Source organism: Onychostruthus taczanowskii, unplaced genomic scaffold (genome assembly GCF_017590055.1).
Source record: "Onychostruthus taczanowskii isolate IOZ18803 unplaced genomic scaffold, ASM1759005v1 scaffold14, whole genome shotgun sequence".
Taxonomy (NCBI): Eukaryota; Metazoa; Chordata; class Aves; order Passeriformes; family Passeridae; genus Onychostruthus; species Onychostruthus taczanowskii.
In genome coordinates this window covers 14,209,219-14,221,720 of record NW_024498573.1, presented here as the reverse complement: position 1 = coordinate 14,221,720, position 12,502 = coordinate 14,209,219, and the positions used below count along the sequence as shown (strand labels likewise).

Sequence of the window (12,502 nt, the reverse complement as noted above, 5' to 3'; positions counted from 1 at the left end):
TCTGCAAACTTCTGTGCCCTTCCACTTCCTCAGGCTCTGCCCTTGGCTCTGGAGCCTGAAGCTGCTGGAACTTGGTGTCCAGCACTGTCCCTGGCCATGCCACTGCTGAATGGATGTGCAGAACTTCGGTCCTCTACTCAAATTTCTGCTGGTGCTGAAGTTGAACAGTTGCCTTGGTGGTGAAAGAGCATCCACACCTTCCACAGAGGGGGATTTTGTGCCATTGTCTCTTTAGCTGGAATTGCTTATCTGCAGAAAAGCCTGGGAGGCTTCACCATTAATTCTCTGCCTTCTGGGGAGGAATGTGCTGGAGGAGTGAGAACATTAATTATTCTTAGGATCATTATTAGAGCTTGTCAAACTCAGTTTTTGGCAAAAGTGTCTTTGCAGAGTGCACTGCATGACTGCTCCTGTTCTTCCTAACACCTTCACAGTCTGCAGCCCATGCTGTGCCCATCCCTGGTGGGATGCCTGTTTGATACTCTGGATGGGCTCTAAATGGACTGTTTTTCAGTCATTTCTGTGAGGCATCACTGAGCTCTTTACAATTCTGCATATTTGCAATTCATTTTATTCTATCACACACTCTTATTTTTTCAGGTACCCCTTAGGGATTCTGTATCAAATATAATGAAAGAAACTAGCATTAGTCTCTGACCTGCACAGGAAAATTGTAAAATTTGAATGTACTTGTACATCTTGCATGAGGCAAGGCAAAGGACAGCTTAGTTATTTTTTTTACCTTTATAAGGGGCTCTGGAGTACTTAAATGGGAAAAAATGGCAAGTGTGTGAGTACTTGTCAAGCTACAAACATCACATTTCCCTAGTTTTTCCTGGATTTTTTTTTTTTTTTTCAGTAGGACAGTGAAAATGTACGGTCAAGACTTTAAAATATCATTTAACATTTATTATTAGGTTCAGAATCAAATATTTGTTTCATGAAATATGGAGACTTTTTCCTGCTGAGCTGAAGCTTAGGAAGGGTAAAGTTTTGTCCTTCAGGCTCCTGAAAGACTTAGCAGGCAAAATCTTGTTAAGCTGAATTAATTTTTTTCTTTGTAAATCTGTCCGGTATCTCTTGCAAGAATGACAGTTTCTCATCTCCTCTCCCTCTTGAATGGACCAGCTCATTCTCTTCAGTTCAGTGTCCAAGTACCCAGAGGCTGCAGACCCACACTTCATGTCTCACACATGTATCCACAGGGTGTTTCAGAGTGAGCTTTTCACCAGCAGAAAGCAAAACCTTTCACAAAGGGAGCCAGTGCTGGCCTGTCTCTGGTACCAGGTACAGGCAGTTAAAGCCACTTGTCCTGTGGTAATGACAAAAATAAATTACATTCTCTGAGTCCCAGGGCACCTTATTCAGGGGCCAAAATCTGGAGCTGTGGGTCTAAGCTGCACTCAGGCATCCCCTGTCAGCAGAGGCCAGGCTGGAAAAAGGTTGCAAATATGTTTTAAAGGCATTTTCCTGTTATACCACAGGTCATTGGTCCAGTAGTACATGCCAAAGTTGGTTAATACTGATTGCATCAGAGGATGGCTGAAGTGTTTTCATAATAGACAGTGATGGAATAAACCTAATCATAGTCAAAATGACTTTATAAACTTCCTGAGCACTAATGACTGGCTCATGTCTTGAATTGTGAGGATTTTTGCCTTACAACAACATGTAGCAAGCTAATATGTTTATTTTTTCCTGCCTGTAAATTTCTTGTGAACATGATGAGTAACACAAAGTTTAGATGTGTGCCATGTGTGATAGATTCATATCCCATCTATCCCAAGTGCTGAGCTGGCTCTGGATCCAATCGAGGCAGCCTCTGTTGGAAGCAGCACACACAGGCCTGGAGCTGAGGGACATAGTGGAGGTGCAGGATGGGTCTGTGCAGGATGGGTCTGTGCATGGTTATTTCAGTGCTTCCTCCCAGTATGGAAATGGCACCCACAGCTCAGCAGCATGCCCCAGTGCTGGGGGAAAGGTGGGCATGCAGCTGCTCTGGTGGCTGTCAAACAACGATGGGTTTGGTCCTTTCTGTGGAAGGAGAGGATCCAGCTATAGGTATATTGCTATAGATGAGGTGGAAACCATTTCTAAATAGATATGACTTCTTTTTTTCTTGGGGCTTGTCCTCCAATTTCAAGTAAAGCCCATCATTCTCTGTCAATCTGACAGGATGCCCTGTTAATTGTACTCTGTAGTGGTCCTGCTCCCTGCTGCTAACAGGCAGGTACCTGCATATTTTCCAGACCTGAAAAGGGGATAGATGGTGCAAAGTATTGCCTGATGTAACAACTCTGTGAAGGCACCTGGTGGATTTTTTCATCAGAACCTGTGATTTGATAACCAGCTGAATGGCAGAGCTGTTTTTCTAGAAGGTGACCCCATGCACCTTGCTCTGTTCCAAGCCCTGGTGGGGCCAGGAGCTGTGTCACAGCCTGTCCTGGCGTGTGACACTCATCTGTACCCACGCAGTGCTGAGGAGGACGTGGCACTCAGGCTGCCACCACCCTGCTGCTGTGCCAGGGCCTGCCTTCCCCCCTGCTTTTTGCAGTGTCTTTTTCATAAGGATACCAGATTTCACACTGACCCAACAGCACTGCAGAATCTCGGATTTATTTTTTTTTTTCACTCTGTATTTTGGGTTTTGTTACTTTGTCTGAGGCATGTCACTGTGAGGACACCAGGACAGGGTAGCTCGTGACACCACCATGTGCAGTGAGGAATCAAGGCATCCTGGGAGAGGGTGGGCAGGGAGCAACCTTCTGATCTGTCACTCAGGACCGGCCTTGGACTTGAGGAGTGCATTCCAGCTGTTTTTCCTGCCATGGCACTTGCTTTGACGGATTCTCAGCAGAATGAGGTATCCAGCTCTGCTGGTGTGAGCGCAGGAGACAGCAGCTTCTGCTCCCATCAGCTTCTGCTCCGAGCAGTGGGGCTGGAGGGAGCTGTGGGACATCACCCAGGTCTGTGAGAATCCTCTGCAAACAAGCAATGTTTGCCCTGGCTGGGTGTCTGACCCGTTTATGAATCATCCAGGGAAAGGGGTCAGGATTGTGTTAATTGCATGTTGCAGGGGTGTAAAAAAGGCCCTTGCTTTTCCCTTAGAAGCTCTGTAACACAATGACTTTCACTGCTGGCAGGGGTGCTGCAGGAATTGAATTATGGCTGGAAATTAGATATGCATAGCCTGGCCAAACGATCATTAAGGGAGATACGGTAATCAGCTGCCAGTGTTCAAGGGCTGTAAACACCAGGAAGAGAAAGGGGGTTTATTTGGGTGGTCTACAATGTTGTGAGTAGGAGAAAAGGTATGAAACCAAGCAAATTAAAATGGAGGTATCAAGGAAAAAACTCTTAATGTCGAGTACTCTCAGCCTTACAGACCTAACACTCAAGTCATGTAACACAGGATTGAACATAACAAAAGAGTGTAGTTCAAGCTGAAAGTGAACTTGAGTGCTTTAATATTCCTTTCACCTCTTATTTCCCTAGTCCTGTGTTTCATTAGCATTTTTCATACTTTTTTCTCAACATGTGGTTTTTATTCAGCTCCTGAAGATGATAGTGCTTGAAGTGATGTGTTGTTGTGGCGGTAGCACAAACACCACTCCAATTATGATTTTGCCTTTGTTGCCATGGAGAAGTTTAAATCTATTTTAGGCCAAGGACTGATTATAGCTGGAACTAAGGGTAGGAGGTAAGTGTAGCTTGGAAAGGTGAAAACCCATCAGTGCTGATACCCACAGTCAGCCCAGCACAGTGTGAGTTTCACAGCTCCCAAACTGCTGACATCTCAGCACAGTTCCCTGCAGCTCTCACCTTGAATTTTTGATTTTGGTACCTCTTTTCTGGTGCTGTAACCTCCTTAAGCTCTTTTGGACATGTATTGTTGTTTATTCCGTTCTCAAAGATTATCTAAGTTCAGTGTTCCCCATGGCCTTCATCCCCCAGTCTCTTGCTATCCTTGTGTTTCCTTTGTTTTGTGTGTCAAATGAAGCATGTCCCCATTAAGACAGAGGTCAGGAAAATCTGGAGACTGTAGCTAATGAATTAATGTTCTCATTTGCATAATTGATGGTTATATATCTCCTCAGTGACATGGTTTACTGTGATACTTAAAGCTATTTTTGGTTTTGACTCTTCTGCCCTGCTGTTCTCTGCTGTCTACAATAAAGGTGTATTGCTAGACAGTGAAAAAAATCTGACCCCAAAGCCCAAATTTTACAGGTTCCAATTGAATGCTTTAATCCTTTAATGCATTTCTGTTCACTGGCATATTTATAGTGGCTCAGTTCTAAATCTCTCATGGGTGTTAGAGTAAGGGGAGTCAGTGCTCGAAACATCTGTGTGTGCTTGGGGCTGGAGTACAGGGGAAAGAAAATATATGAGGGAGAAGAGAAATAGCTGAAAAATGAGAGTGGAAATCAGTTCTTTCCTATATTCCCTGAGGTTTTATGTTTAATACATATCCCTTTCCCTTCATTTCTCTGTGTTCTGGAGGCTGAGCTCCCAGCAGAGGCCACGTGCACTGTGTGCAGTGCCCTGTGCAATGGCTCCATTGGCTCACCTTGCTGGAGCTGCTCTGGCAGAAGAGGCCAGCTCCCTCCCACAGGAAATTTTAATGTCTCTTCCACAGAGCCCTGTCTAGTGGCCTTTCTTCTCTGTGAGGGCAGCTCCAAGGGAATAGAAGGTGCCGGACCCAGGGCTTTGGAAGCTGAGCTCTCCTCACATCCCAGCATTTTCCTCTTTTTTTTTTTGGCCAAATTTGATCAGGACCCATGTCCAGCTCTGTGAGGGTAACCTCGGTGAGAGCAGTGTGCTGGACTGTGCAAGGCATGTAAGGCGGGCTGTGAAAAGATGAGTGTGATGGAGGAGAGAGAGCGGAGGGATGCTGCAGAGCCTGAGCACAGTGGGGGGAATGCCTGGCCAGGTGGGTCCTCAGCAGCTGCCAACCACAACCCCGAGCAGCAGTGCCTGGCTCCTGAGGAATCATTTTGTGTAATGGGAAACTTTCGATTCCTTTTGCTGCTTACTTTTCAGGAAGTTTTATTATTAAATTCCTGGAGATCCTTGCTTACACTTTAAGTGTTTACTCTTTAATCATAATTCCTCCCATTTTTTCAACAAGAATTTGTACGAAACTATACAATATCCAATAGCGGTGGCACAAAGTGCTGCGGCTGGAAGTCATCTAAAATTCCCTGACTGTATTAAGGGCTTGGAAAGATCTCAGGAGCGGCACATGGTTTGTTAGCACCTCAAGGGTGCTCAAAGGGAAAGGCAGCTGGTGCGGCTGCAGCGGCCCTTGGGCTCTTCCTGCCGCACCTTTCGGGTGTCCCTGGTTGTGCTCGCACCGGTTGATTCGGTTTCGCCGGGAGCAGGGAACGGGAGCGGATCAGGGAACGCGGCTGTCCCCGCTCGGCTCACGGTGCCACGGCGCCCTCTGCTGCCCGTCCGCGCCGCTGCACCGCGCTCCCGCATTCCCGGTCCTCACCCCGCATTCCGGCTCTCACCCTGAATTCCCAACCACTATCCCGCACTCACGGCTCTCATCCTGCATTCCAGCCCTCACTCCGCATTCCCGGCTCTCATCTCGCATTCCGGCCCTCACCCTGAATTCCCGGCCCACGGCCCGCATTCCAGCTCTCATCCCGCTTTCCCTGCTCGTATCCCGCGTTCCCCGCTCTCACCCCGCACTGCCGGTGTGTCTCCCGCAGTCCCGCTCCCATCCCGCTTTCCCTGCCCTTCTCCCGCACTCCCGGCCTGCACCCCGCCGCGCTCGGGCCGGAGGAACCCCATAAATCCCGACTGACTGGAGGCAGTGCCTCCATGCCGCGGGCGGTTCCAGAAGGAAGAGCCCTGTCGGAGCACCTGATGCCGTGTTTCGGGGAACAGGGAATTCGGGTTTTAACGGGACCCTTCGGAGCGGCGGCTCTGGCCGGGCCCGTGGAGCGGAGCGCAGCAGCGTGCGCTGCTCAGCGCCTGCGGCCGCCGCCCTTCATCCCCGGCCAAGCCACTGTCTCCAGCTGTCTCCGACGATTGCCGGGGCTCCTAAAGGCCCGGCTGCAGAAGAGGCTCTGAGGAGAGTTCGTGCAGCTTTTCTCTCACCACTGGTCTCTCCCCCACGGTTGTCTCCATCTCAGAATCCCAAGGCGTCTGAATGCCTTTCCGTCAGCAGCAGCAGTAAGTGCGTGCTCTCACACAAGTATCTGCTGCTGGCTGGGGATTTCCTGTCATCCTGCCTGTCCACATTCAGCTTTTCTATCATATCTCTGTCTTCTCAAACAGCAAATGAGTGCTTTGGCTGTTCTAACTTTATCTGCTTTACAAAACTGCAGTGTTGGGTGATGGCTGTGAGTTACTTTGTTTCTCAAAGTTCAGGCAGAGATTATTTTAATTCCGGTTAAAAAGTGAAAGAATCAGAACAGAGTAATATTCATCCAGGTATTCCTGCGGACTGGGATCTCTCACTCCCTTTCCGACAGAAATACCAGCCCTGGGTATGCTGAAAGGCATGAGCACCGTGTGGGGTGGCTGCTTCCATCCCCAGGACTCACAGATTTTTGTTTGCCTGCTAGACAAGGCATAATCTGGAAAAAGCACACCCTGTGGAGAGCAGGTGATGAATGCCTGTGAAATCCTGGCTCTGGGAAGAGTCAGTCCTGCCAGATGTGATAATGTTGTCCTCTGACAAATGGCCATAGCTTGGCCTTCTGCAGATAACCATGTGGTTTGTGTGTTAGCTTCAGCTATTGATCCTGCTGGGGAAGGGCTCCCTGTCCTACAGCCATCCATCCCACCTCCACAGTGCTCAGCTCACAGCCCATGGGGTTTGGCTCCACTTCTCCCTTTCACTGGCACTTCTGCACAGACTAACAATTACACATGTGCATTTCCATTTATCTCATACCTTCCAGCTGAAGTCCAAGTGCTTCCCCCCAGGAATCAGGCATTGCAGAGAGCACTGAGATAAGCAGGGAGCACAGAGGGATCACCCAGTCGGCCTTGCTGTAGCACAGCTGCTGCTCGTAAGGCAGCAGACACTTAGCAGAATTCCTGACTATCCAAACACAAAGTTCAAACCAGCTGTTTCCAAACTTACTTGAGCTGCCAGTGCACAAAGTGCTGTGCTCGAGGTGTGGCCCTGCTGCAGTGCCCTGGGTGCAGTGGGGACAAGGCTGCCCCTCCCAGGGCCACAGGCTCAGCCCCTTGGGCAGGGAGTCCAGCACACATCCTCTGCCTCTCATCCTGGCCCACACACCCATGCCCCTGCCAGGGCCCTGGTATAACAACTCTGATCCAGAGTGTCTGCTGGACCAACTGGATCTGCATTTTTGTTCAGTGCCAAGCCTTTATGTTTTTTCTTTAAAACACTTTGAACTGTACCATCAGCTCCAGGTTCTTGAGTTCTCCCCAGGGCTCTCTCCCATCTTGCACGTGGGCAGCAGCCACAGCCCAGTGCTTCCCTGCAGCTCAGGAATGAGGATTGAGCCAGCAGAGCTTTCCTGGGAACCTTGCTGTGGCAGAACTCTCTCACTTATTTATGTGAAGCCACACCGTAAAGGTGCTCCTACACTGCTGCCTGTTACCTTATGACCTGTGTAACCTTACATGAACTTTTGAAGGCTTGTGTGTTCGTGATTCATCCCAAAAACCTGTGGGGAGAGCAGCACTGCAGAGGCACGTCAGCTGCAGTGTGGAACAGCAGTGTGCTCTTCTCCAACAGCACATTCCCAGAAACACCTGCAGTGCTGCCTTGCTGCCTGACATTGCTCAAGTGCAATTGGTTGTGTCAGGTCTACCATAAAACACTATAAAAATGAAACTTCTTCCAGCAACAACTGAATTCGAGTAATCTCCAAGGCATGTAATTTGTTTGTGAAGTCGAGGCCTTATTTCCTTGCTGCAATAGCCTTACTCATCAGTTCTGCAGGACTGCACTAAAGATGAGCAGCATGTCATCTAGGTTGAGAGGTGGTCACATCTAAAAGGTGATTCATCCTCTGAGATGAATGTATCTCTTCCTCTCCACTGACTGGGAAGAAAGTGTGGGTAAATAGCTCAGAGACATTGACCTTGCAAATTTACAAATCACCTGAAAGGATCCTGACCTGTGAATTTTTAACTTCCTGTGAGAGGATGCTGAGCTTATGGGCCTTTGGAATGAGCAGAAACCCAAACTTGACATTGTGCTGTGGTGTGCACCACGTCAGCAATCCCAAATCCAGGCTGTTGTCCAAACAGTATCTCAGGATGCCCAGAGCTGGTGTGTTCTGTCATTATCTACATATAACAGCACCCCCAGCCTGAAGGGAGGAATTTGGGAAAGGGTGCTTGCAGGCAACACTGTGCATGTAGGCAATTCACAGAGCCCACAGGCTGATTCCTGAACAACCACTGCTGTTATCACATTCTTACTGTGTTCCTGTGTGCATCTGAGTGCACGTGGAACAGATACTGTGCCTTTTAATTACACCTACAGCAGTGGGAAAATCCCACCAGATCTAACTATCACCCCAGTTTGAAACTCTCTTTGCTCAAGAGCAGGTAATCCCACCCTTGCCCCTCCCTGCTTGTAGGAGTGCATGAAACCCTTGGGTTGTTTTAGGGAATTTCACCGTGCAGCATTGAGGTTTGAGAGCTGAAGTTTCCCTGAAAATAAAAAAAAAATTATAGCGTGACGCAAATAGAATGATATCACTGCACCCTTTAATGTCTGGGGGGGTGAACAGGAGATGAAGGTGAAGATTGAGGTGCAGACTAGGAGGTTGCTGCAGGCTTCATGCATCTGAAAAATAAGTGATAAAAGCAAAGCAATAAATACACACTACTTTACCATCTTGTCTGCTTAGATGGCTGCCTGCTTCCTGCCCCACCACCCAACAATTCCTACTGTTTTATCCTCAAGTTTCAATCTACACCTTAATGTTTCCCTAAAAGGAGTAGCAATTTGTCATTTTTCCTTGTGTTCAGGTAGGATTGTCTGATATTGAACAAAGCACACTGGTCATTTATAAGCCAAAACTTCCTGAATTCCTCTCTGGCTTTGAGAACCTCAGTCTGTCCTTATTCCTTGGTACATAGTTCCAAGACACTTCTGCTGTGAGGAGATGCTGGTTTCAGAGGCTTCTGCTGTCACCCCAAACTGCAATCTCTCCTGACCCCTGTGAGATAATTTGAGTTTAAACTCCCCATACAAGAAGAAATTATTTCAGCCTGCAGCATGAGCACCAAGCAGTGTGAGAGGGCAGCAAGCTGTGGCTGAGAGCTCAGAATGGATTTTTTGGTAGTTTTGTCCCCAAAGCCAGTGTGTCATGTAGCTACAGACTTGCTTTTCTGCCCTGGAAGAAGCAACTGGAGAGGCTGCTGTCCTGATTAGCTGGCCTCTGAAGTGTTCCACATGTGCCAGTACTGCCTGCCCAGGATCAGCTGAGGTCAGTCTGTACCTCCCTGCTGGAGGAAATGCTGAGAACACCCTGACTGCAAACTCCAGAGCACCCCAGAGCTGTGCTGTGCAAGGTGTACCACAGGGACACAGGATGTCACAGGGGCTGTTCCTTGTTCATCTTCTAATTTTTTTTTTTTCTCTTACTTTTTAGTGTGGAAACAGTAAATGATGGGCAGTTTCATAGTGTGGAACTCGTGATGCTGAATCAAACTCTGAACCTGGTGGTGGACAAGGGGGCTCCCAAGAGTCTGGGAAAGCTCCAGAAACAGTCTTCTGTCAGCCTCAACACACCCCTCTACATTGGAGGTACTGTGAATTGTTCTAGAATTGAAGTTTTAACCTGTTTTCTCAGAAGCAAATCATCTTCCATCCTGTGGAGAGGGCTCTCACACAGCCACCACAGAACAGCCTGTTTTGCATTTCAGCAGCTCCCAGAACTGGCTGGCACCAAGCTGTGATGGCTGAAGTGGAAGTATCAGTGGGAGTATCACAAATTGTCATGGCAAGAAAGCAAATCAATAGTCAGTAGGTTTAAATATACCATAACTGAGCAGTATTTTTGCTGGAAGTTTTATAGAGGTCTAAAAATTGTGGGGAAAAAGGTGCGTGATTCAAAAACATATTAACACACAAGCTGAGAACACCTTGGTTAATAGTCTTCTCATTGGAAACTGAAGCCGCTGTTTTAGACAGATATTAGAATTGCCCAAACCTCAGTTAAGAAATTTTTTCCCATTAAGTACTGAATCTGGAGGGAAGAGGCCAAATGGGATGGGGAACAATGCCCAGAATAATGACTATACCACTGATTAGGTGTCTGGTTACAAGAGACAGAACAAAGGCTGGTCTCTGCCCAATGGATTGTTTTTGCCAGAACCCCCCTAGTTCTATTCTGGACTGAATGTTGAAATCTCTCCCTCAGTGACACGGAGTTCTTGAATTTTTAGTCAGCCTATTTCAAATACAAAAGTCAGCAGAATGGTAATAGAAAGTCTTTGAGCCTTTTCTAATGAGATAATTGAAGCCAATAGTAGAAACTCTTACCAAATTCAGTTGGTGCTGGTCAAGGCTTTTCTTAATAATTTTCTTTAATAACACTTTTCTAAAAGAACCCTGAATATTGCCCTTGTAAAACAGAAAACTGGCTAATCTTGCTTTGTACAGAGCTGAACTTTTATAATTGGCTCCTATTAAGAAGGTCACAGACTATTAAAGAGCATTGTGCATCAAAGATAATTTGCTGGTGCAGAGGCCATCTCAATTTCTCCCTTTAGAACAGCACAAAAGATACCAATCCTGCAGCAGTTTATACACAGGGAACTTGGGAACTAATCCCTTGGAAAAGTTTTGTTAATGGATGAGCATCGTGGATTGATACTAATTTTCCAAAGGTACCTAAAAAAATCTCAGAGAAAACCTGAGGTCTGGAATGAAGGACTGTTGGATACCAGGTTCCATGGTCTCAGTAAAGACTTTTGCTATTGCCTATTAAAATTCTTCTTGCTTCTTTCTAAACCCTCCCTGTTGTTCATGTGCCACCTCTTTGTGTGCATCCCTCCCGTGGAAGCCAGCTGCCCTTCCTCTGCAGGTGGTTTAGTTAAAGTAGTTGCCTAAATTACCCCAGAGCAATTGTTCTGACCTACAGGAAGCTTAACATAGACCTGAACCTTCAGGTGCTCACAGTTTTGTCCATCTCACAACCACATCACTTGTTGTAGCAACTTTCCTCCTAACACACATTTAAACAGGTGCTGGATTTGCTTTAGGACCACCTTTAACAGTGGCATTACTCATAGATACTGAGTTCAGGGCCTCACATGGCTGAAAATGGAAGCACTTGCCTGTGCCAATGCAGCTGTACATCCAAGCTGGCATCAGTGGGGGAGGCATAAAACAACATCCAAAAGAGCCTGCTGGCCATCCAACCGTGTGAACTCTTCCAAGCACTTGAACAAGATGGGAGGGGCTCACCACAAAGCCCTGGCCTGGCCCTTGAAGTGCTCTTCCCTGTCATTAGAGCTCTCCTGCACTACTTTCCATGGGATGCACTCTTAGCACTCCCTCTCTTAACACTGTGACCCAATAAAGCCAAACTGTCTTGTTGCATCCCAGAGGTGGATGCTACCTGCTGACAAATGAAGGCATTCTCAAAGCTTTCAGAAGAATAATTGCTATTAAACTGTATAGAGAGAAGGAACATTATCTAAGGATAAGAACACATAGCCACCAGGCAAAAAAAGTATTTTGCTTTTTCTTTTTTTTTTTTTTTTTCAGTCATGTACTTCTTACAGAAGATTGGGCAAGTGAGTTTATTTTTTTTTTCCATTTCCAGAACAAGGACAATGAGATTTTTCTACCTTACAAAGGCCCTATGCAAATTAATTATTCAAAGATTTTAAGGGGCTGTGACAAAAGAAGCTTTAGCAATTTTAATTTATATATTACCATTTTAAGTGTAAGTGAACCTTCACCTTTTTGCTTTTATCTGAAGGGATCCCAACCTCTACTGGACTATCATCCCTGCGCCAGGGTGCAGATAAGACACCAAATGGTTTTCATGGCTGTATTCATGACGTCAGAATCAACAACGAGCTGCAGGATTTCAAGGATTTACCCCAGCAGTCACTGGGAGTCCTTCCTGGCTGCAAATCCTGTAACATCTGCAAGCACGGGATTTGCCGGTCCCTGGAGAAAACGAGTGTGATTTGTGAATGTCACCCAGGCTGGATGGGCCCTCTGTGTGACCAGGAAATTGGAGATCCATGTCTTAACCACAAGTAAGCTCAAACAAATGCTGACTGGAGAGCAAAAGCTTTACAGCTAATGCATATTTCACATTTCATCTTGCAAAACCACATCTGACTGGTTTTGGAGATGCTGGGTCCCCACACAAGGTTATTGACAGTTGTGAGTCTGCATCTGTGGCAGCTCTCAATTTCCACTTCTTGTTCAGACGTTGCTGACTCGCCAAAGGAGCTCGTGGTCCTGCAGGAGCTCAGGTGTTAATGCTGCAGGTCATACCTTCAGCTGTGACTCTACACATTAAAATAC

At 46.9% G+C, this 12,502-nt stretch overlaps 1 protein-coding gene across 2 annotated transcripts in view; it reads left to right on the top strand.

Annotated features, from left to right (window-relative positions):
• SLIT3 (slit guidance ligand 3) overlaps positions 1-12,502 on the top strand; it is a 471,830-nt gene that overhangs the window by 452,061 nt on the left and 7,267 nt on the right. For both annotated transcript variants that reach the window (XM_041397819.1, XM_041397817.1), the window contains exons 34-35: positions 9,603-9,757; positions 11,943-12,228. In XM_041397819.1, coding sequence (XP_041253753.1) covers positions 9,603-9,757; positions 11,943-12,228 — 441 coding nt within the window. The remainder of the gene's footprint in view (positions 1-9,602; positions 9,758-11,942; positions 12,229-12,502) is intronic.